This window comes from Oncorhynchus keta, chromosome 5 (assembly GCF_023373465.1).
Source record: "Oncorhynchus keta strain PuntledgeMale-10-30-2019 chromosome 5, Oket_V2, whole genome shotgun sequence".
Taxonomy (NCBI): domain Eukaryota; kingdom Metazoa; phylum Chordata; class Actinopteri; order Salmoniformes; family Salmonidae; genus Oncorhynchus; species Oncorhynchus keta.
The window spans coordinates 296,930-322,125 of NC_068425.1; the positions used below are offsets into that span (position 1 = coordinate 296,930).

The window sequence follows — 25,196 nt, forward strand, 5'->3', positions numbered from 1 at the left end:
TTTGCCACATGCGCCGAATGTGGTCCTAGACTTGGCGCTCCGGTTCCGCTTGCCGTTCGGTAGCAGAGAGAACAGTCTATAACTTGGGTGACTGGAGTCTGACAATTTTATGGGCTTTCCTCAGACACTGCCTATTATATAGGTCCTGGATGGCAGGAAGCTTGGCCTCAGTGATGTACTATGCCATTCGCACTACCTTCTGTAGTGCCTTACGGTCAGGATGCTCTCGATGGTGAAGCTGTAGAACCTTTTGAGCCCCCTGTCCCCAGCAGGAAAGTCCAGGAAACAGTGTTGGCTTAAGGTACAACTTCCTATTGAGGAAATGTAAGACAACTCAATATATCATATTTAGACATGAATAGAAGCATATACAAGCAACCTATCAAATGTATAAGCCCCTATTACATCAGCAGTTGTCACAAAGTGCTTAGACGGATACCCTGCCTATAACCTCAAAGAGCAAGCAACGCAGACGTAGAAGCACAGTGTCTAGGAAAAACTCCCCAGAAAGGCAGGAACCTAGGAAGAAACCTGGAGAAGAACCAGCCTCTGAGGGGTGGCCAGTCCTCTTCTGGCTGTGCTGGTGGAGATGATAAAAGAGTACAGCCATTTAGGCCAGATTATTCTTCAAGATGTTTAAATGTTCATAGATGACAAGCAGTGTCAAATAATAGAGGGTTATAAGAGGGTGCAATAGTTCAGCACCTCAGGAGTAAATTACAGTTGGCTCTTCATAGCTGAGCATTTAGAGCTTGAGACAGTAGGTCCGGTAGAGAGAGACAGGATCAAACAGCGGGTCTGGGACAAGGTAATACCTCCGGTGAGGGTTCCATAGCTGCAGACAGAAACAGCAGAGACTGGATCAGCAGCACGACCAGGTGGACTGGAGACAGGGAAAGCCAGGAGTTGTCAGGCCAGGTAGTCCTGAGGCATGGTCCTCGAGCTCATGGCCTGCATCCTTTATTGAACTTGAGTGTAGACTAAGCCCTCGAGGTTTGTAAACTTCACATGATTTAGCCTACTTGTCATTCCAGATCTGAATATTTGATATCCTTTTTACTGTACACTGTTGATAGTATTTTTTTCCAAAGCTAATCACTGACTGTCCTACTACAAGGATGTGGTCAGGTTGATTCTTCTAAGTCATAATAACACATCAGATTCCAAGGGCAAGTACAATGAGCAGTTGGGGAAATGAAGTCGGCTGCATGGGTTGTCAGATACACACACAAACGTAATTACTTTGTTGAATTTATTATGGATCCCCATTATCTCCTGCCAAGACAGCAGTTACTCTTCGGGTCCAGCGAAATTAAGGCAGTTATGCAATTTTAAAAACATTACATTCACAACACATTAAATGTGTGCTCTGATGCCACTACTCTAATACCACATACAGTTGAAGTCGGAAGTTTACATACACCTCAGCCAAATACATTTAAACTCAGTTTTTCACAATTCCTGATATTTAATCCTAGTAAAAATTCCCTGTCTTAGGTCAGTTAGGATCACCACTTTATTTTAAGAATGTGAAATGTCAGAATAATAGTAGAGAGAATGATTTATTTCAGCTTTTATTTCTTTAATCACATTCCCAGTGGGTCGGCGGTTTTACATACACTCAATTAGTATTTTGGCCCATTCCTCCTGACAGAGCAGGTGTAACGGAGTCAGGTTTGGAGGCCTCCTGGCTCGCACACGCTTTTTCAGTTCTGCCCACACATTTTCTACAGTGTTGAGGTCAGGGTATTGTGGTGGCCACTCTAATACCTTGGCTTTGTTGTCCTTAAGCCATTTTCCCACAACTTTTGAAGTATGCTTGGGGTGTCTAATTGGAAGACCCATTTGGTCATTATGGCCAAACAGTTCTATTTTTGTTTCATCAGACCAGAGGACATTTCTCCAAAAAGTATAATCTTTGTCCCCATGTGCAGTTGCAAACCGTAGTCTGGCTTTTTTATGCCAGTTTTGGAGCAGTGGCTTCCTTGCTGAGCGACCTTTTAGGTTATGTCGATTACAGGACTCGCTTTACTGTGGATATAGAGACTTTTGTACCTGTTTCCTCCAGCATCTTCACAAGGTCCTTTGCTGTTCTGCGATTGATTTGCACTTTTCGCACCAAAGTACGTTCATCTCTAGGAGACAGAACGCGTCTCCTTCCGGATCGGTATGACGGCTGCGTAGTCCCATGGTGTTTATACTTGCGTACTATTGTTTGTACAGATGAACGTGGTACCTTCAGGCATTTGGAGATTGCTCCCAAGGATGAACCAGACTTGTGGAGGTCTAAACTTGTTTTTCTGAAGTCTTGGCTGATTTCTTTTGATTTTCCCATGATGTCAAGCAAAGAGGCACGGAGTTTGAAGGTAGGCCTTGAAACATGTCCACAGGTACACCTCCAATTGACTCAAAATATGTCAATTAGCCTATCAGAAGCTTCTAAGGCCATGACATAATTTTCTGGAATGTTCCAAGCTGTTTAAAGACACAGTCAACTTAGTGTATGTAAGCTTCTGACCCACTAGAATTGTGATACAGTGAATTATAAGTGAAATAATCTGCCTCCAAACAATTGTTGGAAAAAATGACTTGTGTCATGCATTTAAGTAGATGTCCTAACCAGCTTGCCAAAACTATAGTTTGTTAACAAGATGTATGTTATCGTGTGTATGCATGTGTCTCTTCACAGTCCCCGCTGTTCCATACGGTGTATTTTTATCTGGGTTTTTTTTTCAATCTAATTTTACTGCTTGCGTGTGTTACTTGAAGTGGAATAGAGTTCCATATAGTCATGGCTCTATGTACTACTGTGCTCCTCCCATAGTCTGTTCTGTTTGGGTCAGTGTGTAGTCAAGGCGTTGTCATAAAAAATCATCTTTTGCCTATTTTTCAGATCTGCCAACCTGCCCGTATTTCCACCAAGCTATACCAGGCCTGGAGTGGCACGCTGGAACTTCCAGAGGCTTGTCTACCTGAAGCAGTGTGATGTGGTCCAGGTAATTGTCAAACACACATATACTCACTCAGTCACTCAATTTGTTTTGTTGTATAATTATTTTATCACGTCCGCTTTAGCCAACATCCACATAGCGGGTTGTTTTGGTGGTGTCTTAGGTGGAATTGTGTTAGAGCTGTCAAATTCACAAGCGGCTCCTGGCATTATACCTATAGCGGATATTGCCACAGAGTCGCATTAACATTAATCTCATGCAACCCTGTTTACAAGTTAGAACACTGGAATATGAGATGTAATCTACACCTCGATGAGGCTGATAGAAATCCCAATTATTGCTGCTTACCGATTTGACAGATCCAATGTAGTTACACCTCAGACGTCACCAAAACAACAGCTATGCGGGTGTCGGCTATCGACGTTTAACACTTGATCTGGTTGAATCTAGGCCTTACACTCATTCAGGCTATTTTACAGTGCCTTGCAAAACTATCCAATTGAGAATTTGTGAAATGACTTAAAGATTGCTGTACATCAGCGGAACCCATCCAACTTGAAGGGTGGGGGAAAATAATGCCTCGAAGAATGGGCAAAATCCCAGTAGCTAGATGTGCCAAGCTTACAGAGACATACCCCAAGAGACTTGCAACTGTAATTGATGCAAAAGGTGGCTCTATAAAGTATTGACTTTGGGGGGGGGTGAATAGTTATGCACGCTTTCTGAGTTTTATGTTGTTTTTTTAAAACTGATTTCTTGTTTGTTTCTCACACAAAAATATTTTGCATCTTCAAAGTGGTAGGCATGTTGTGTAAATCAAATGACACAAACCCTCCCAAAAATCAATTTTAATTCCAGGTTGTAAGGCAACAAAATAGGAAAAATGCCAAGAGGGGGTGAAACTTTCGCAAGCCACTGTAGTTGTATGATTATTGTTAGTTAAGAAAATGGTGCCTCTCACTTTTAGATCTGCCACCGCCAGCAGTTCAGCTGCAGTCCTCTGCTTTGGTATTTCATTTATCGGCTGCACCAGTTCCTATTACACAGGCCGTGGGGGGAGAAACTTTTGACGATTCCCACCAACCAGATGTACACACAGACATGTTGTTGAGCTATATACTTACTGTCACTTTGTGCATTTCTCTTTCAGATCTGCCATGCACTCCTCCACTGACTGACAGCCTCACCCAGAAGTGCATACATTGGGCCTATCAAGACTGACAAAGCAGAGATGGGTGGCTGACAAGGAAAAATAAAACGTATACACACACACACTCATTATCCACAATGTAAATAAGTTGTAATTACTTGTTTATTTTACATATGCTCCATTTTATTTGAGGATTGAAGATATCTACTCCTATATATCCATGATCAATATCTGCATAATTACTTTAAATATCTATCAAATCAACGTGTGATTGATAATATTGTAAAATACTTGCTTAATGTGTACAGTTTTAGGAAATGTTGTGTGCTTTGTTGAAAAACATGCCTCACTCTCTCACACACACATTAGACCCAATGTAAATAAATTGTAATAACTTGTTTATTTTGTCTATGCTCCATTTTATTTGAGGAAAATATCTGCAATAAAGTAGATTCACAGTTAAAGCAATGTCTTTGCTTTATTGGATATTTCTCAGAATACAATGTGTGACCAGAAGGAAGTTGGCAGACCTGCAACCATCTAGAGCTGAATAATAGAGAGATGGGGGGGAGGAAGAGTGCAGCTTAAAGGTTTATCATTAATAACTGACACAATTCTATAATGGATATATATAATAATAATAATACATAATAGAGTGACCAGTAGTTACTGTGTTGTGATTGTTTAGTGTTTTATTTACTCAATGAAGTAGTGCCCCAAGGAGGGATTGAACCGTGTCTCAAAAGTATCAGAAAAGGTCACCAAAATTTCAGGTACAGCTATACATGACTGGCCTGCCCACACGACACGGGGATTCTTTAGCTAAATTGACCAGCTAAATTGACCAGTACTGTAGCCTCACATCATACAGCGCCATATTTTCTATTCCATCCTAACAGAAACCCAGAGGGTTTTTTGTTTTTCTTGGAATAGAAACACTATAATATTAAGCAAATTAATTAAGCAAAATTTCTTCAAATCAGTCCCATATGGGTAGGTTGAACTTCTTACAATAAAATGTTTTAAATTCTGAAGTACAGCCACTATTGAAGGCTATCAAATGCTTCTAAAAGATGCCCTCTGGTGGTCAAACTAGCACTAATGATACCAGTGGTTGACACTTAAATAACGTGCCATAGAATTCTGCGGCACCATGCAAGCTGCGCCGCGGTATGCTGCAACTTTTAAAGGACGAACCACTGTACACTGAACAAAAATATAAACACAACATGCAGTGTTTGTCCCCTGTTTCATGATCTGAAATAAAAGATCCCAGACATTTTCCGTACAAAATGCTTTCTTTTTTGTGCACCAAATGTGTTTATATGCCTTTGAGTGAGCATTTATCCTTTGCCAAGATAATCCATCCACCTAACAGGCGTGGCATATCAAGAAGCTGATTAAACAGCATTGTCACTACATAGGTTCACCTTGTGCTGGGGACAATAAAAGGCCACTCTAAAATGTGCAGATGTGTCACACAACACAATGACACAGATGTCTCAAGTTGAGGGAGCGTGCAATTGGCATGCTGACTGCAGGAATGTCCACCAGCGCTGTTGCCAGACAATTTTATGTTAATTTCTCTACCGCTTCAGAGAATATGGCAGAACATCCAACCGGCCTCACAACCACAGACCATGTGTAACCCACTCCAGCCCTGGACCTCCACATCTGGCTTCTTCACCTGCAACCAGCCACTCGGACAGCTGATGGAACTGGGTTTGCAAAACCGAAGAATTTCTGCACAAACTGTCCATCTCAGGGAAGCTCATCTGTGTGCTCGTCGTCCTCACCAGGTTCTTGACCTGACTGCAGTTCGGCGTCGTAACCAACTTCAGGCGCAAATGCTCACCTTTGATGACCACTGGAAAAGTGCTCTTCTCCAGTTTCAACTGTCCTGGCAGATGGCAGGCAGCGTGTATGGCGTCATGTGAGCGAGTGGTTTGCTGATGCTAATGTTGTGAACTTAGTGGTAGTGGGGCTATGGTATGGGCAGGCATAAACTACAGAAAAAATAGCATTTTATCGATGGAAATTTGAATGCAGGGACAATGTGACAATATCCTGAGACCCATTGTTGTGTCATTCATCTGCCGCCATCACCCTTATGTTTCAGCATGTTAATGCACAGCCCCAAGGATCTCTACACAATTCCTCGAAGCTGAAAATGGCCCTGTTCTTCCATGGCCAGCATACTCACCAGATGTCACCCATTAAGCCTGTTTGGGATGCTCTGGATCAACATGTATGACAGCGTGTTCCAGTTCCCGCCAATATCCAGCAACTTTGCACAGCCATTGAAGAGCAGTGGGACAACATTCCACAATCAACATCCTGATCAACAACTCTATGCAAAGGAGATGTGTCACGCTGCAAATGGTAGTCACACCAGATACTGACTGGTTTTCTGATCCACGCCCCCTACCTTTTTTCCAAGGTATCTGTGACCAACAGATGCATATCTGTATTCCCAGTCATGTGAAATTCATAGATTAGGGCCTAATGAATGTATTTAAATTGACTGAATTCCTTAATATAAACTGTAACTCAGTAAAATATTTGAAATTGTTGCATGTTGCATTTATATTTTTGTTCATTGAGGGTTTGAGCATAGTCTGAAGGTAGGGAGGGACACTTCCACTTGCTGTTCCGTAGGCAAGCACCATGGTCTTGTAGTGGATGCGAGCTTCGACTGGAAGCCAGTGGAGTGTACGGAGGAACAGGGTAACATGGGAGAACTTGGTACGGTTGAACACCAAATGGGCTGTGGCGTTTTGGATAAATTACAAGCAGGGAGACCAGTCAACGGAGAGTTGCAGTAGACCAGACGAGATATGACGAGTGTCTGGATTAGGACCTGCACTGCTTCTTGTGTGAGGAAAAAAAACAATTTCAATCATTTTAGAATAAGGCTGTAACATACCAAATGTGGAAAAAGTCAAGGGGTCTGAATTCTTTCGAATGCACTGTACTGTATATAGTATCAACCTAAAACTAGTGGCACAAGATGTGAATGTGCCATTCAAATCAGCTTCTCTAAAAAGGTTTTGAAAATATTATCTTGCATCTTTGTTGCATAACACCGCCTTTTCCTAGGAATTACTTAATGTTCTATTGGGCAATGGCTTTACAAATATTGGAATGTGTTATTGTTAGATATATATCAGATGTGTAACACAAATAATGCTTTTGATTTAATTGAGAAATTGAAAAATATCATAGTTCTCCATTACACATTGAGCATGAAGTTAACGACCTTGTTCTAACGCGTGAATGACTGCACTTCTGAATGCTTTGAAAGTATGAATGCACTTTTCATTACCCTGTTAGTGTATTAGGGTTGGGGTCAATTCCATTTAAATGTAGTCAATTCAGGAAATCAACTGTAATCCAATTCTAATTTTCCTTTTCCTTTCATTGCCTTTCAACGAGGAAAAACATGGATAATAAATTTCAGTTGACTTCCTCAATTAGCTGAACTGAAATGGAATTGAACCCTAACCTGATGGCTCTATGGCAGCGTACTCAGAGCTCATAACTAAGTTGTACCATTCTCACCAGTCCTGGAAGGTGGCACTTTAAATGGGATAAGAAATGGAATGGAATCAAAAACATGGTTTGATACCATTCCGTTCAACCCATTTGAGACATTATGCACCGTCCTCCCTTTACTAGCCTCCTGTCATCCTCACCCTCTTCCGTTCTTCGTACCCCTCCTCAGGGCAGTAAACAGCTCCTGGGGAACTACCCTCTCTTCTTCACCAACAAGCAGTGGGACGAGGCTGTCAACTCGTCCAAGAAGGACGGCCGGCGGCTGCTGCGCTACCTGATCCGCTTCGTCTTCACTACGGATGAGCTCAAGTACTCGTGCGGCTTGGGCAAAAGGAAGCGCTCGGTTCACCCAGGAGAGCCTGGACCGGAGAGACAGCCCCTCAACCCTGTCAAAGTCACCTGCCTCAGAGGTACTGGTGTTATTTCTACTGAAGAGATGTGTACTAAAACAACATGTATCCTACTAAAGAGATGTGTACTAAAGCAACAGGTATGGTACAGATATAGGATCTTAATTTGAGCCAGTTTGCTACAGCAGGAAAATAATCCTGAACCAACAGGAAATGTGAATTATTATGTGGATTATGGACATTTTTGTAGGGGTTCATACAATTTTCATAAGGGAAAATCAAATCAGAAATTTGAAATTGGAAATTACTAATTTCAAAAGCCTTTTTAAACCTCAAATACAGTACAAGTTTAAAATGTCATGCACTGCAGGAAAGTTCTACTGCAACAGGTGAACAGATTAAGGTCCTGCATCTGTATTAACCCTAAAAGCGCCAATAGGATGTTGTTTTTTTTTACCCCAAATTAGTAATAATTGCAGAGACAATGTCCGTTAAGCAGTGACACTTTTTATTTTATTAACCTTTTGTTACACAATTAAATGGTTTAAATGAGCCAAAATAAGCATAATATTTATTTACGTGTCACACACATAAATAAAATCACACAATTCTAGTGAAATTTGAAGTTGTATTTTTCATGTTTTGAACAGATTTCTTAAAATAGATTTCATCCATAGCCACTTGTTATGAACATTTGTCTGTTATTTGTTTAAAAAATTGTGTTTCTGTGATACTCAGAGGTGGAGAAACTGCCGATTGAGCTAATCTGACATACCGATACGACCTAAGAAGGCCACCAATATGGGCGATATTAGGCAGAGATTGTGGATATAATGACGAAAGGCTAATACAGTTGAAGTCGGAAGTTTAAATACACTTAGGTTGGAGTCATTAAAACAACATTTTCAACAATAGTTTTGGCAAATCAGTTAGGACATCTACTTTGTGCATGACACAAGTCATTTTTCCAACAATTGTTTACAGACAGATTATTTACCTTATAATCACTGTATCACAATTCCAGTGGGTCAGAAGTTTAAATACACTAAGTTGCTGTGCCTTGAAACAGCTTGGAAAATTCCAGAAAATGATGTTATGGCTTTAGAAACATCTGATAGGCTAATTGACATAATTTGAGTCAATTGGAGGTGTACCTGTGGATGTGTTTCAAGGCCTACCTTCAAACTCACTCAGTGCCTCTTTGCTTGACATCATGGGAAAATCAAAATAAATCAGTCAAGAGCTCAGGAAAAAATTGTAGACCTCAAAAAGTCTGGCTTATCCTTGGGAGCAATTTCCAAACGCCTGAAGGTACCACGTTCATCTGTACAAACAATAGTACGGAAGTATAAACACCATGGGACCCCGCAGCCGTCATAACGTTTAGGAAGGAGACGCGCTCTGTCTCTTTGAGATAAACGTACTTTGGTGCGAAAAGTACAAATCAATCCCAGAACAAAGGACCTTGTGGAGATGCTGGAGGGAACCGGTACAAAAGTCTCTATATCCACAGTAAAACGAGTCCTATATCGACATAACCTGAAAGGCCGCTCAACAAGGAGGAAGCCACAGCTCCAAAACTGCATAACAAAGCCAGACTACGGTTTGCAACTGCACATGGGGACAAAGATTGTACATTTTGGAGAAATGTCCTCTGGTCTGATGAAACAAAAATAGAACTGTTTGGCCATAATGACCATCGTTATGTTTAGAGGAAAAAGGGGGAGGCTTGCAAGCCGAAGAACACCATCCCGACCGTGAAGCACGGGGGTGGCAGCATCATGTTGTGGGGGTGCTTTGCTGCAGAAGGGACTGGTGCACTTCACAAAATAGATGGCATCATGAGGTAGGAAACTTATGTGCATATATTGAAGCAACATCTCAAGACATCAGTCAGAAAGTTAAATCTTGGTCATAAATGAGTCTTCCAAATGGACAATGACCGCAAGCGTACTTCCAAAGTTGTGGCAAAATGGCTTAAGGACAACAAATTCAAGGTATTGGAGTGGCCATCACAAAGCCCTGACCTCAATCCTATAGAAAGTTTATGGGCAAAACTGAAAAAGCGTGTGCAAGGAGGCCTACACACCTGACTCAGTTACACCAGCTCTGTCAGGAGGAATGGGCCAAAATTCCCACTTATTGTGGGAAGCTTGTGGAAGGCTACCCAAAACGTTTGACCCAAGTTAAACAATTTAAAGGCAATTGCTACCAAATACTAATTGAGTGTATGTAAACTTCTGACCCACTGGGATTGTGATGAAAGAAATGAAAGCTCTCTACTAATATTGTGACATTTCACATTTTTAAAATAAAGTGGTGATCCTAACTGACTTAAGACAGGGAATTTTTACTAGGATTAAATGTTAGGAATTGTGAAAAACTGAGTTTAAATGTAGTTGGCTAAGGTGTATGTAAACTTCCCACTTAAACTGTATGTGTGTGAACATCAGACACAACTCTAATATAAAATATATAATTTTGAGTTACAAGGTTAGTAGACATGACTATTATCCAAAGATAGATTCCTCCATATCAAAACAGAAATTATGGTAAATGGTTTTAGTTTGTTGGCAACAAGTTTATTGACAAAGTCCTAACATTTCAAACGGATAAAAAAGGGTTTCGAATTTCTGACATTTTTGACCCCTTGGGACGCTTTTAGGGTTAAAGGGCAACTTGGTATGCTAATAAAGGTACAGTATGTTTACTACAGCAACATGTACACTCCCAAAGAGATGTGTGAACAGATGTTTGCAAAATCTCATTGTTGATTATTCATAAAACAAAATTTAAAAAAAAAAAACAACTAATCTTAACAAATATTTACTTGTCTCTGTTGTACTCCTCAGAGTTTATCCGAATGCACTGTGCCTCCAACCCTGACTGGTGGTTGCCTTCTGAGGAACAGATCAACAAAGTATTCAGTGATGCGGTGGGTCATGCGCGCCAGGGTCGGTCCGTGGGGGAATGTGAGAGAAATTACAAGATTATGTTATAATTATTTTATTGCATCAAATGGTTGTTTTATGCAACAGAATAGAGGATTCTTATAACTCTATTGTGTCTGTGAACTGAAAGTGGGCCTCTGAGAGATTTAACACTGACAGGAGATGTTTTATGTCTGTTGGGTGATAAAACCTAAAGAGACTGCAGTTAATGTTTCTGTTCTATGAGGTACCAAGGAGAGATGACTCCAGGGCCAGACCCTGGTCTCTACACAATGATATTTTTTTACAGAAGATACTGTCTGCTGTGAATTATAAGTATCTTTCATACACATCTTAACCTTGTGACCCATTCCATACATCTGTTGTTTGGCATGTAGACTGAAGGAGGTGTATCTTGGCTATAAAATACCTTTGTATCTTTGTCTTGGGGCTCTCAATGTCGACCAGCTATCATTAACATAGAGCACTCAATAGATTCACTTTATATGTGTGTGTTGTATTGACCTGCTCCCTTATTAATAAGTGAATAAAGGTTTAGTTTAAGTGTAACTCTGACTTGTGTGATAAGTTTGTCTCTCCTCATTTGATAGTACATAAATTAACCACCACACTGTCTGTGATTTATTTAGAATTCGAGGCACACTTAATCAGCATGGCTACTACAGCATTCTGCATCAATATGCCATCCCATCTGGTTTGTGCTTAGTGGGACTATCATTTGTTTTTCAACAGGACAATGACCCAAAACACCCTTCCAGGCTGTGTAAGGTCTATTTGACCAAGGAGAGTGATGGAGTGCTGCATCAGATGATCTGGCCTCCACAATAGGTTAGGTCACAAATAGAAAGGTTAGTGTGGTTAGTATGAGTATTCGGATACCGCTCTAGGGTTAGTAGCCACATAAAGCCTACAATTAATTAGACTAGGTCAGCACCGGTCCCCCCATAAAACCATGATTACTATAGGGTAGCCAGGCTATTTGCATCCCCTTCCATTAACACTTACTTAGTGTTTTAGTTTTTTCAATTTCAGAGGGATCAGTCTACATCTGAAGACGTTCAACGTGAGAGAGTGGTGGAACAGAGTCGTACAGAGGCCTGTCACACAGGGGGACAGGACCGCCCTTCAGAACAGGCCCTGGTGAAGTGTATCACGCTGCGTTGTACGAAGAACAGTCGTGTGTGTGGGCGGCCTCTGGTCTCTGCCGGAGAGGAGCGTCAGTATATAAGAGGTGGAGCTGACAGAAAGGGAGAAATATGAGCTGGCACGCACAGAGGGACACACCACAATCAGAAGGTACGTTGCAGAGGGGACCGTCCTCAGGAACTACGTGGATGTTCTAGCTATGCTGGTCAAGCTGAGACAGTTCTGCTGCCACCCTGACCTACTGCCACCCTGACCTACTGCAGCTATGTGGGTGTTACATTTATTGAACATTTTTTAAGCCTTCTGGAAACAAAGCTCGTTTTATATAAGGAGGATTGGATCCACCCAAATCATTATAATGCTCTGAAGGGATATTTTGAAACAAGTTTATTTATTTATTTTAAATTTTGGAAACAAGTTATTTTTGTTCATTTCACGTCACCAATTTGGACTATTTTGTGTACGTCCATTACATGAAATCCAAATAAAAATCAATTTAAATTACAGGTTGTAATGCAACAAAATAGCAAAAACGCCAAGGGGGATGAATACTTTTGCAAGGCACTGTAAAATAGCCTGAATGAGTGTAAGGCCTAGATTCAATCAGATCAAGTGTTAACCGTTGATAGCCGACACCCGCATAAAAACGCCACGGGGGATGAATACTTTTGCAAGACACTGTATGATATAAAGAATGATAGTAAATAGCTTTGGAATACAAATGACATTTTGGGAAAAAAAGGCATCAGATGGCTCATTCATCACAAAACCCACTGGTATTGACAATTACTTCAATTATTTTGTTCATTGGCAAGATTAGCAAACCTTGGCATGAGATGCCAGCAACAAACTCTGACACTACACAAGTATAACGTATTAAATTATAGAAGACAAGCATTGTCATTTTGAATTACATAAAGTGAGTGTGGAAGCAATGAAAAAATGACTGTTGTCTATCAACAATGACAAGCCACCGGTGTCCGACAACTTGGATGGACAATTTCGGAGGTTAATAGCGGATGATAATTCTACTCATATTTGCCATATCTTCAATCAAAGCCTCATAGAAAGTGTGCACCATCAGGCCTGGAGGGAAGCAAAAGTAATTTTGCTACCCAAAAATAGTAAAGCCCCCTTTACTGGCTCAAATAGCTGACCAATCAGCCTGTTACCAACCAACTTTTGGAAAAAAATGTGTTTGACAAGATACAATGCAATTTTACTGTAAACAAATTGACAACAGACTTTCAGCACACTTATAGGGAAGGACATTCAACAAGCACAACACTTACACAAATGACTGATGATTGACTGAGAGAAATTGATGATAAAACGAGAGCTGTTTTGTTAGACTTACGTGTGTGTGGCTTTTGACATTTTGGTATTTTGGCTTACATCCCCTGCTTTGATAATAGCGCTGGAGAAGATGGCTGCTGTTTTACAGTCCCCAAACGAATTGTGCTATTGTGTGTTTTTTCACGTTATTTGTAACTTATTTTGTACATACCGTTTCATACATAAGTCTCTTATGACCGAAAAGAGCTTCTAGATATCAGGACAGCGATTACACACCCCGTACTGAAAGAAGATTTTTTTCTTTAACGAGAAGGACGCAAAGGATTTACTCCAGACACCCGACAAGGCCCTCATCCCTGTCATTCGCAGGAGAAAGATACGAAGATATCGGGGACATAGGCCTGGTGCCTTGTAAGGATCCAACGGTGAGTGGGTAATCTTACCAAACCATAAGCAAACAGGAAAACGCTCATCCAAAGGCAGAGCTCCTAGTGGACTTTAATGCAGGGAAACTTAAATCCATTTTACCTCATTTCTACCAGCATGTTAAATGTGCAACCAGAGGGGGAAAAACTCTAGATCACCTTTACTCCACACACAGAGACACGTACAAAGCTCTCACTCGCCCTCCATTTGGTAAATCTGACCATAATTATTTTCTCCTGATCCCTGCTTACAAGCAAAAACTAAAGCAGGAAGCACCAGTGACTCGGTCAATAAAAAAGTGGTCAGATGAAGCAGATCCTAAGCTATAGGAGTGATTTGCTAGCACAGTCGGGAATATGTTCCGTGATTCATTCGATGGCATTGAGTATACCACATCAGTCACTGGCTTCATCAATAAGTGCATCGATGACGTCATCCCCACAGTGACTGTACATACATACCCCAACCTGAAGCCATGGATAACAGGCAACATGTTCAATCCAAGATGGCGTAGCAGTCAGACGTCTTTGTCTTGTCCCGTCCCATGTATATATATTTTTATATATTTTTCTTCGCATTCCTTTTAATATTTTTCCTAAACCTCAACTTCAAAATACTCTCCTGCAACCCGCCTCACCCAATGTGGTGTGGCTCTGTTTTTTTCTAAAGTATTTCTATTTCCCTCCAAACTGGAATACCTCAACTGAAGCTAGCTAGCTAACTAGCTACCAGCTATCAGTCAGCTAACCACTGCTAGCGATCATCAGCTAACCTTTAGCTCGGAAAGCTCTCGCCAGTACATACAACGCGTTTCAAACCAGAGCATACCGGACCGATTTTTCTCTCCATATCCCCGGATTCCTACCACAAACTCTGAAATTTGTCATCTGGATCATCACAGCTAGCTAACCACAACCCGGTTTGACTACTCCTGGCTAACATTCCCATCCCGGAGCTAGCACCAACTAGCCTGGAGCTAGCCCATGCTAGACCCATCTCCCGGCTAGGGCTCCTAGGCTACTCCTAAAGCCCACTACTAATATCCGAACCCCTTCCACTGCCGGTACGGGGCACGAAACCCCGCTGATCCTTCACGATTGGAATACCGGCATAATCTGCCCAAGGATCCCAGCAGGCCCCTCAGGCGCTTATGTCCCCTGAAAGCCCATTCTGCTAACCGTGGCCTGCTAGCTATCTGGAGCATATTGAACTGTTAGCTGATCCATAGGCCAGTTTCTTGGACCACTATACCCATTTTGCCAATTGGACTTGGACCCCTCTTCTACTTGGAACCCCTACTAATTCCAAGACTGGTCTATCGACGTCACCGCACGAGGAGGCAAAAACATCGCGAAGTCCATCTAAGGCCCTTATGCTAGCTTGCTAGCCCCAGCCTGCTAACTGCTAGCCTCGGCCTGCTAACTGTCTGAATTGCTGTGTCCCCAGCCAGCCCAACCACCCACTGGACCCATATGATCACTTGGCTACACATGCCTCTCTCTAATATCAATATGCCTTGTCCATCACTGTCCTGGTTAGTGATTACTGTCTTATTTCACTGTAGAGCCTCTAGCCCAGCTCAATATGCCTTAACCAACCATGTTGTTCCACCTCCCACATATGCGATGACATCACCTGGTTTAAACGTCTCTAGAGACTATATCTCTCTCATCATTACTCAATGCCTTGGTTTACCTCCAATGTACTCTCTTCCTACCATACCTTTGTCTGTACATTATACCTTGAATCTATACTATTGTGCCCAGAATCCTGCTCCCTTTACTCTCGATTCCGAACGTGCTAGACGGCCAGTTCTTATAGCCTTTAGCAGTACCCTTATCCTACTTCTCCTTTGTTCCTCTGGTGATGTAGAGGTTGATCCAGGACCTGCAGTGCCTAGCTCCACTCCTACTCCCCAGGTGCTCTCATTTGTTGACTTCTGTAACAGTAAAATCCTTGGTTTCATGCATGTTAACATTAGAAGCCTACTCCCTAAGTTTGCTTTATTCACTGCTTTAGCACATTCTGCCAACCCGGATGTCTTAGCCGTGTCTGAATCCTGGCTTCGGAAAACCACCAAAATCCCTGAAATTTCCATCCCTAACCATAACATTTTCTGGCAAGATAGAACTGCTAAAGGGGGCGGTGTTGCAATCTACTGCAGAGATAGCCTGCAGAGTTCTATCTTACTATCCAGGTCTGTACCAAAACAATTCGAGCTTCTACTTCTAAAAATTCATCTTTCCAGAAACAAGTCTCTCACCGCTTGCTATAGACCACCCCCTGCCCCCAGCTGTGCCCTGGACACCATATGTGAATTGATTCCCCCCCCATCTATCTTCTGAGCTCGTGCTGCTAGGTGACCTGGGACATGCTTAACACCCCGGCGATCCTACAATCTAAGCTTGATGCCCTCAATCTCACACAAATTATCTATGAACCTACCAGGTACAACCCCAAATCCGTAAACATGGGCACCCTCATAGATATCATCCTAACTAACTCACCCTCCAAATAAACCTCTGCTGTTTTCAACCAAGATCTCAGTGATCACTGCCTCATTGCCTGCATCCGTAATGGGTCTGCGGTCAAACAACCACCCCTCATCACTGTCAAACGCTCCCGAAAACACTTCAGCGAACAGGCCTTTCTAATCGACCTGGCCGGGGTATCCTGGAATGATGTTGACCTCATCCCGTCAGTAGAGGATGCCTGGTTATTCTTTAAAAGTGACCATCTTAAATAAGCATGCTGTCAAAAAAAATTGAACCAGGAATAGATATAGCCCTTGGTTCACTCCAGACCTGTCTGTCCTTGACCAGCACGCCACATCCTGTGGCGTTCTGCATGAGAATCGAATAGCCCCCATGATATGCAACATTTCAGAGAAGTTAGGAACCAATATACACAGGCAGTTAGGAAAGCAAAGGCTAGCTCTTTCAAACAGAAATTTGCATCCTGTAGTACAAACTCAAAAAGTTCTGGGACACTGTAAAGTCCATGGAGATTAAGAGCACCTCCTCCCAGCTGCCCACTGCACTGAGGCTAGGAAACACAGTCACTACCGATAAATCCACAATAATTGAGAATTTTTCTATGGCTGGCCATGCTTTCCACCTGGCTTCCCCTACCCCTGTCAACAGCCCTGCGCTCCCCACAGCAACTCGCCCAAACCTCCCCCACTTCTCCTTCACCCAAATCCAGATAGCTGATGTTCTGAAAGAGCTGCAACATCTGGACCCTACAAATCAGCCAGGCTAGACAATTTGGACCCTCTCTTTCTAAAATTATCTGCCGGAATTGTTGCAACCCCTATCACTAGCCTGTTCAACTTCTCTTTCGTATCGTCTGAGATTCCCGTAGCTGCCGTGGTTCTTCAAAGGGGGAGACACTCTAGATCCAAACTGCTACATATCTATATCTATTCTACCCTGCCTTTCGAAGGTCTTTGAAAGCCAAGTTAGCAAACAGATTACCGATCGAATCTCACCGTACCTTCTCCGCTATGTAATCTGGTTTCAGAGCTGGTCATGGGTGACTCAACAGCCTTGGTTTCTCAAATGATTGCCTCGCTTGGTTCACCAACTACTTCTCCAATAGAGTTCAGTGTGTCAAATCAGAGGGCCTGTTGTCCGGACCTCTGGCAGTCTCTATGGGGGTGCCAAATCAAATCAAATTACATTTTATTCAAATCAAATTTTATTTGTCACATACACATGGTTAGCAGATGTTAATGCGAGTGTAGCGAAATGCTTGTGCTTCTAGTTCCGACAATGCAGTAATAACCAACAAGTAATCTAGCTAACAATTCCAAAACTACTACCTTATAGACACAAGTGTAAGGGGATAAGAATATGTACATAAAGATATATGAGTGAGTGATGGTACAGAGCGGCATAGGCAAGATACAGTGGATGGTATTGAGTGCAGTATATACATATGGGATGAGTATGTAAACAAAGTGGCATAGTTAAAGTGGCTAGTGATACATGTATTACATAAAGATGCAGTAGATGATAGAGAGTACAGTATATACATATATATATATATGAGATGAATAATGTAGGGTATGTAAACATTATATTAGGTAGCATTGTTTAAAGTGGCTAGTGATGTATTTTACATCATTTCCTATCAATTCCCATTATTAAAGTGGCTGGAGTTGAGTCAGTGTGTTGGCAGCAGCCACTCAATGTTAGTGGTGGCTGTTTAACAGTCTGATGGCCTTGAGATAGAAGCTGTTTTTCAGTCTCTCGGTCCCAGCTTTGATGCACCTGTACTGACCTCGCCTTCTGGATGATAGCGGGGTGAACAGGCAGTGGCTCGGGTGGTTGTTGTCCTTGATGATCTTTATGGCCTTCCTGTGACATCGGGTGGTGTAGGTGTCCTGGAGGGCAGGTAGTTTGCCCCCGGTGATGCGTTGTGCAGACCTCACTACCCTCTGGAGAGCCTTACGGTTGTGGGCGGAGCAGTTGCCGTACCAGGGGGTGATACAGAAGTTTGTGAGTGCTTTTGGTGACAAGCCGAATTTCTTCAGCCTCCTGAGGTTGAAGAAGGCAGGGATCAACAAATTGGAGTCATGGTCAGCTTTTCCGAAAGGAGGGCGGGGCAGGGCCTTATAAGCATCGCGGAAGTTAGAATAGCAGTGATCCAAGGTTTTTCCAGCCCTGGTTGCGCAATCGATATGCTGATAAAATTTAGGGAGTCTTGTTTTCAGATTAGCCTTGTTAAAATCCCCAGCTACAATGAATGCAGCCTCCGGATAAATGGATTCCAGTTTGCAAAGAGTCACATAAAGTTTGTTCAGAGCCATCAATGTGTCTGCTTGGGGGGGAATATATACGGCTGTGATTATAATCGAAGAGAATAATGCGGTCGACATTTGATTGTGAGGAATTCTAAATCAGGTGAACAGAAGGACTTGAGTACCTGTATGTTGTTATGATCACACCACGTCACGTTAACCATGAAGCATACGCCCCCGCCCCTCTTCTTACCAGAAAGATGTTTGTTTCTGTCGGCGCGATGCATGGAGAAACCCGCTGGCTGCACCGACTCTGATAGCGTCTCTCCAGTGAGCCATGTTTCCGTGAAGCAAAGAACGTTACAGTCTCTGATGTCCCTCTGGAATGCTACCCTTGCTCGGATTTCATCAACCTTGTTGTCAATAGACTGGACATTGGAGAGAAGAATGCTAGGGAGTGGTGCACGATGTGCCCGTCTCCGGAGTCTGACCGTTTCCCCCTTTTACGAAGTCGTTTTTTGGGTCGCCGGCTGGGATCCATTCCGTTGTCCTGGGTGAAAGGCAGAACACAGGATCCGAAAGTCATATTCTTGGTCGTACTGATGGTGAGTTGACGCTGCTCTTATGTTCAGTAGTTCTTCTCGACTGTATGTAATGAAACCTAAGATGACCTGGGGTACCAATGTAAGAAATAACACGTAAAAAAAAAAAAAAACTGCATAGTTTCCTAGGAACGCGAAGCGAGGCGGCCATCTCTGTCGGCGCAGGGTTAAATTCCCGGGCCGACTCTCTTCTCTCATCAATGATGTCGCTCCCGCTGCTGGTGATTCTGTGATCCATCTCTACGCAGACGAGACCATTCTGTATACCTCTGGCCCTTCTATGAACACTGTCTTAACTAACTAACTCTCCTTCCGTGGCCTCCAACTGCTCTTAAATGCAAGTAAAACTAAATGCATGCTCTTCAACCGATCGCTGCCCGCACCTGCCCGCCTGTCCAGCATCACTACTCTGGACGGTTCTGACTTAGAATATGTGGACAACTGCAAATACCTAGGTGTCTGGTTAGACTGTAAAATCTCCTTCCAGACTCACATTAAACATCTCCAATCCAAAATTAAATCTAGAATCTGCTTCCTATTTCGCAACAAAGCATCCTTCACTCATGCTGCCAAACATACCCTCGGAAAACTGACCATCCTGTCGATCCTCGACTTCAGCGATGTCATTTACACAATACCCTCCAACACTCTACTCAACAAATTGGATGCAGTCTATCACAGTGCCATCCGTTTTGTCACTAAAGCCCCATATACTACCCACCACTGCGACCTGTATGCTCTTGTTGGCTGGCCCTCGCTTCATACTCGTCACCAAACTCACTGGCTCCAGGTCATCTACAAGTCTCTGCTAGGTAAAGCCCCGCCTTATCCCAGCTCACTGGTCACCATAGCAGCACCCACCCGTAGCACGCGCTCCAGCAGGTATATCTCACTGGTCAACCCCAAAGCCAATTCTTCCTTTGGCTGCCTCTCCTTCCACTTCTCTGCTGCCAATGACTGGAACGAACTGAAAAATCTCTGAAGCTGGAGACTCTTACCTTCCTCACTAGCTTTAAGCACCAGCTGTCAGAGATCACTGCACCTGTACATAGCTCATATGTAAATAGCCCATCCAATCTACCTCATCCCCATACTGCATTTATTTTGCTCCTTTGCACCCCAGTATCCCAACTTGCACATTCTGCACATCCTACCATTCCAGTGTTTAATTGCTACATTGTAATTACTTTGCCACCATGGCCTATTTATTGCCTTACCTCTCTTATCCTACCTCATTTGCACATGCTGTATATAGATTTTCCTACAGTATTATAGATTGTATGGTTGTTTATTCTATGTTGTTTTATGTGTGTAACTCTATGTTGTTGTATGTGTCAAACTGCTTTGCTTTATCTTGGCCAGGTCGCAGTTGCAAATGAGAACTTGTTCTCAACCAGCCTACCTGTTTAAATAAAAATAATACAAATCCTCACTGAGCTAAAGCTGCCGCTTTCAAGGTGCGGGACTCTAACCCGGAAGCTTATAAGAAATCCCGCTATGCTCTCAGAAGAACCATCAAACAGGCAAAGCGTTAATACAGGACTAAGATTGAATCGCACTATACTGACTCCGACACTCGTTAGATGTGGCAGAGCTTGCATACTATTACAGACTACAAAAGGGAAGCACAGCCACGAGCTGACCAGTGACACGAGCCTACCAGACGAGCTAAATTACTTCTATGTTCGCTTTTAGGCAAGTAACATTGAAACATGCATGAGAGCATCAGCTGTTCCAGACGACTGTGTGATCATGCTCTCTGTAGCTCATGTGAGTAAGACCTTTATACAGGTCAACATTCACAAGGCTGAAGCTCCCGACGGATTCCCAGGACGTGTACTCTGAGCATGCGCTGACCAACTAGCAAGTGTCTTCACTGACATTTTCAACCTGTTCCTGACTGAGTCTGTAATACCAACATGTTTCAAGCAGACCACCATAGTCCCTGTGCCCAAGAACACTAAGGTAACTTACCTAAATGACTACTGACCCTGACGTCTGTAGCCATGAAGTGATTTGAAAGGATGGTCATGGCTCACATCAACACCCTTATCCCAGAAACCCTAGACCCACTCCAATTTGCATACCGCCTCAACAGATCCACAGATGATGCAATCTCTTGAACTCCACACTGCCCTTTCAGACCTGGACAAAAGGAACACCTACGTGAGAATGCTGTTCATTAACGACAGCTCAGCGTTCAACACCATAGTGCCCTCAAAGCTCATCACTAAGCTAAGGACCCTGTGAGTAAACACCTCCCTCTATAATTGGATCCTGGACTTCCTGATGGGCCGCCCCCAGGTGGTAAGGGTAGGTAACAACACATCCGCCACACTGATCCTCAACAGAGGCCCCTCAGGGGTGCATGCTCAGTCCCCTCCTGTTCTCCCTGTTCACTCATGACTGCATGGCCAGGCATGACTCCAACACCATCGTTAAGTTTGCCGATGACACAACAGTGGTAGGCCTGATCACCGACAGGGAGGAGGTGAGGGCACTCAAGAGTGTGGTGTCAGGAAAACAACCTCTCACTCAATGTCTACAAAACAAAGGAGATGATCGTGGACTTCAAGAAACTTCAGAGAGAGCACCCTCCTATCCACATCGATGGGACAGCAGTGGAGAAGGTAGAAAGTTGTAAGTTCCTCGGCGTACACTTTCACAGACAAACTGAAATGGTCCACCTACACAGACAGTGTGGGGAAGAAGGCACAACAGCGCCTCTTCAACCTCAGGAGGCTGAAGAAATTTGGCTTGTCACCAAAAATCTTGACAAACTTTAACAGATGCACATTTGAGAGCATCCTGTCGGTCTGTATCACAGCCTGGTACGGCAACTGCACCGCCCTCAACCGCAAGGCTCTCCAGAGGGTGGTGCGGTCTGCACCAAGCACACCAAGACAGTCGTGAAGAGGGCACGACAAAGCCTATTCCCCCTCAGGAGACTAAAAAGATTTGGCATGGGTCCTCCATCATGAGATGGTTGCATCACTGCCTGGTATTTCAACTGCTCGGCCTCCGACCGCAAGGCGCTACAAAGGGTAGTGGGTACGGCCCAGTACATCACATCAGGCTTTACATCAAGCTTCCTACCATCCAGAACCTCTATACCAGGCGGTGTCAGAGAAAGACCCTAAAAATTATCAAAGACTCCAGCCACCCTAGTCATAGACTGTTCTCTCTGCTACCGCATGGCAAGCGGTACCAAAGCACCAAGTCTAGGTCCAAGAGGCTTCTAAACAGCTTCTACCCCCAAGCCATGAGACTCCTGAACATCTAATCAAATGGTTACCCAGACTATTTGCATTACCCCCCGTCTTTTACGCTGCTGCTACTCTGTTTATTATCTATGCATAGTCATAGATTAATAGTTTAATAACTATCTACATGTACATATTACCTAAATTACTGCCATCTCAAGAACTACAGTACCTCCTCATGTATACTCCAAATGCTATTATGCTTGGGCTGTACTTTGTTAGATTAATATCTCACGTTAAAATGCGCTCTTTCATCATATCATACATAGGCCACCAAATCACAGATGATTTAATCAGACCTACACACAGGGTATATTACATTGCACATGGTCTCCACCTACATACTGCTGTATAGGAGTTTGACTGACAGGGGGATGAAGGAGGGCTTATATCTGTTCAGCTTACACTGAGGAACCCTGTTGCGTCTGCCTGAGGGGAGAAGTTGAAACTCTGGGTGGAGTACATGGGAGGGGAAATTATTTTCTTGTAGTGTTTGATTGTTTTGTTCAAAAACAGACTACAGTGACGGGTGCTACCTCACTCCCATCATCTGTATGGCTTTCTGGACCAGGCGATTGATTTGTGATTTTAAGGTAACTGACAAGTTGCCAAACCAAACCAACCATAGAATGCTCTTTATAACAGCCTGGTAGAATAGGACCTTCTGTTTGACTCCAAAAATCTGGAACCTACACAGGAAATAAAGGCGTTGTTGGATCCTAGAGCATTTGTAATGTTCACATTATAGACCACCACAGGTGAGTGGTAACCAACAGATTTGGGATGAAAAACCATTGGACTAAGCATTTAATTAGGTTTTATAAACATCCTTAGAATGTGCTGGCTAGAGAACGTCTTAGGCTCTGAGGTTTGTATGTCCATGCAGAAGATACAAATGATTTAATTCAATATAGTACGTTCTGATTAATAGCCTATGTATGGCTGTTTTCCCTTTAACTGTCTACATAAAACGTGTATGTTATTGTGTGTCACTCACTGCAAATGCACAATGTTGTCACCTGATGGAAAAGACTGCTCCGTGACTTTAGTGGCCCATACACTGGGGAAGGCTTGTGTTCAGTGGTAAGCAAGGCGGCATTCAACATGTTTTCATCCTGCATGGATCATTGTCAACTGCAACACTTTTCCATTCATCAGAAGAGTTACACAATTGTGTATCTCTTCCTTGCAGGATTCATGTGCTGGCCCCTCACTTTTCCTCCTGCACGCACTCAGACATGGTGTGGCAGAGGGTGTGCTAGAAGCTGCTGGAGAATGTCCCTGGAGTTCTGGCTGGAGAGTGCTCACTGGGCTGCCAGTGAAGGCTGCCAACATGAAAGGGAAGTGGAGATCGCTTGAGGTTATGAAAAGGTGTCAAACGGTCTGCGTCTTTGTCCAATCTTTTTCTCTCATAATGTAAGTGTTATTTCTTCCTCTAGGTCTGACAGAGGTCCAGGGTGATGGGGAACCTGGTGTTGAAGAACAAAAAGGCCCGGTTTGTCGTCGCCCATAAACTGCTGCTGCTCCAATACAAGAATGAGGTGAGACTGTGAGCTGACGTTGAACTGGGCAGTCATTCATTCTGTACTATGCGTCGATTCAATCTATAATTGTTGGAATTGAATAAGCCTCTGTTATAGCTGAAGTGATAGCTGAAGTGTTTAACTTCATTCCCAGATGGGTGTTTTGAGGATTCTTCTAGGGTACCTGGCTCAGGTCAGGGAGAGACCACTACTTATACAGGTGAGTGTACAACAACATATTTAGTGTTGTGATGATATATGTTGTTGATTGTGTGTGTGACTGTGTGACTGTGTGACTGTGTGTGTGTGTGCGTGTGCGTGTGCGTGTGCGCGTGCGCGTGCGTGCGTGCGTGCGCGTGTCCAGGTGCTGCGAGCGATGTGCCAAGCTTGGGCCGACCCCCTCTGGAGCAGCAGCATAGTGTGGGACTACTGAGTGATGCAGAGGTACAGGAGCTATGCTCAGGAACATCCCCAACTGTAGAACCTTTTGAGGATCTGATCATGCCAAATATTTTCAGTCTCCTGAGGGGGAATAGGTTTTGTCGTGCCCTCTTCACGACTGTCTTGGTGTGCTTGGACCATGTTAGCCTGTATTGTGTCACACGACCAGAGCTGTTAACACTATTTTCTGACCTGTCTGTCCACCTCCGGGTTGTATTCATTTGAGAAATGAAAAAAAAAAAATATGAAAACAACTGAGCTGGGAATTGTAGGCTACATGGGGCGACAGGTAGAGCGTTGGGCCAGTGTCCGAAAGGTTGCTGGATCGAATCCCTGAGCTGATGAGGTAAAAATCTGTTGTTCTGCCCCTGAACAAGGCAGTTAACCCACTGTTCCCCGGTAGGCCGCCATTGTAAATAAGAATTTGTACTTAAATGACTTGCCTAATTAAATAAAGGTTCAATAAAAAAAATGTAGTCCCTTCTTGTTGAAGAATTCTGTAAATATTAAATATCAAAACAGAATAGAAACCCCTTTGTTAATACTGTATGTATTTGCAATAATTAACTTAATGTTGAGGCATGGCATAATAATAAATGTATATTTTGTCACTCTGGTTATTTAAAATATGAGTCATGCTTCAGTAGTGGAATAATGACAATTAGCACTTGAATTTTGTATATAAATGCTGTGTAAATGTTATGGTAATGTATGATTGTTAAGTTTGGGTCAGTCACAGTGGTCAGGTATTCTGCCACTGTGTACTCTCTATCTTGGGCCAAATAACATTCTAGTTTG

At 43.1% G+C, this 25,196-nt stretch overlaps 2 protein-coding genes and 1 long non-coding RNA gene across 6 annotated transcripts in view; all 3 read left to right on the plus strand.

The window, feature by feature from the left end:
* LOC118384218 (BEN domain-containing protein 4-like) overlaps positions 1-11,500 on the plus strand; it is a 35,288-nt gene extending 23,788 nt beyond the window's left edge. For 2 of the 3 annotated variants that reach the window (XR_004825807.2, XM_035770546.2), the window contains 2 exons: positions 2,894-2,996; positions 4,102-4,503. Coding sequence is in view for 2 of the 3 variants with exons in the window: in XM_035770546.2 (XP_035626439.1) it covers positions 2,894-2,986 (93 nt within the window). In the remaining variant the exon portion in view is untranslated. Of the gene's footprint in view, positions 1-2,893; positions 2,997-4,101; positions 4,504-7,825; positions 8,067-10,858 lie in introns of those variants that run through there. The other variant, XM_052518325.1, reaches the window with a different exon arrangement.
* A 188-nt stretch (positions 11,501-11,688) lies between these two features.
* LOC118384220 (uncharacterized) lies at positions 11,689-23,769 on the plus strand. The gene is made up of 3 exons (XR_004825808.2): positions 11,689-11,805; positions 11,990-12,253; positions 23,627-23,769. It is a non-coding gene; the product is annotated as an uncharacterized LOC118384220 (long non-coding RNA).
* A 99-nt stretch (positions 23,770-23,868) lies between these two features.
* LOC118384219 (rab11 family-interacting protein 5) overlaps positions 23,869-25,196 on the plus strand; it is a 32,598-nt gene continuing 31,270 nt past the window's right edge. Inside the window, exons 1-3 of one of the 2 annotated variants that reach the window (XM_035770549.2) lie at positions 23,869-23,975; positions 24,112-24,177; positions 24,322-24,401. In XM_035770549.2, coding sequence (XP_035626442.2) covers positions 24,394-24,401 — 8 coding nt within the window. In that variant the 5' untranslated portion in view covers positions 23,869-23,975; positions 24,112-24,177; positions 24,322-24,393. Of the gene's footprint in view, positions 23,976-24,111; positions 24,402-25,196 lie in introns of both variants that reach the window. The other variant, XM_035770550.2, reaches the window with a different exon arrangement.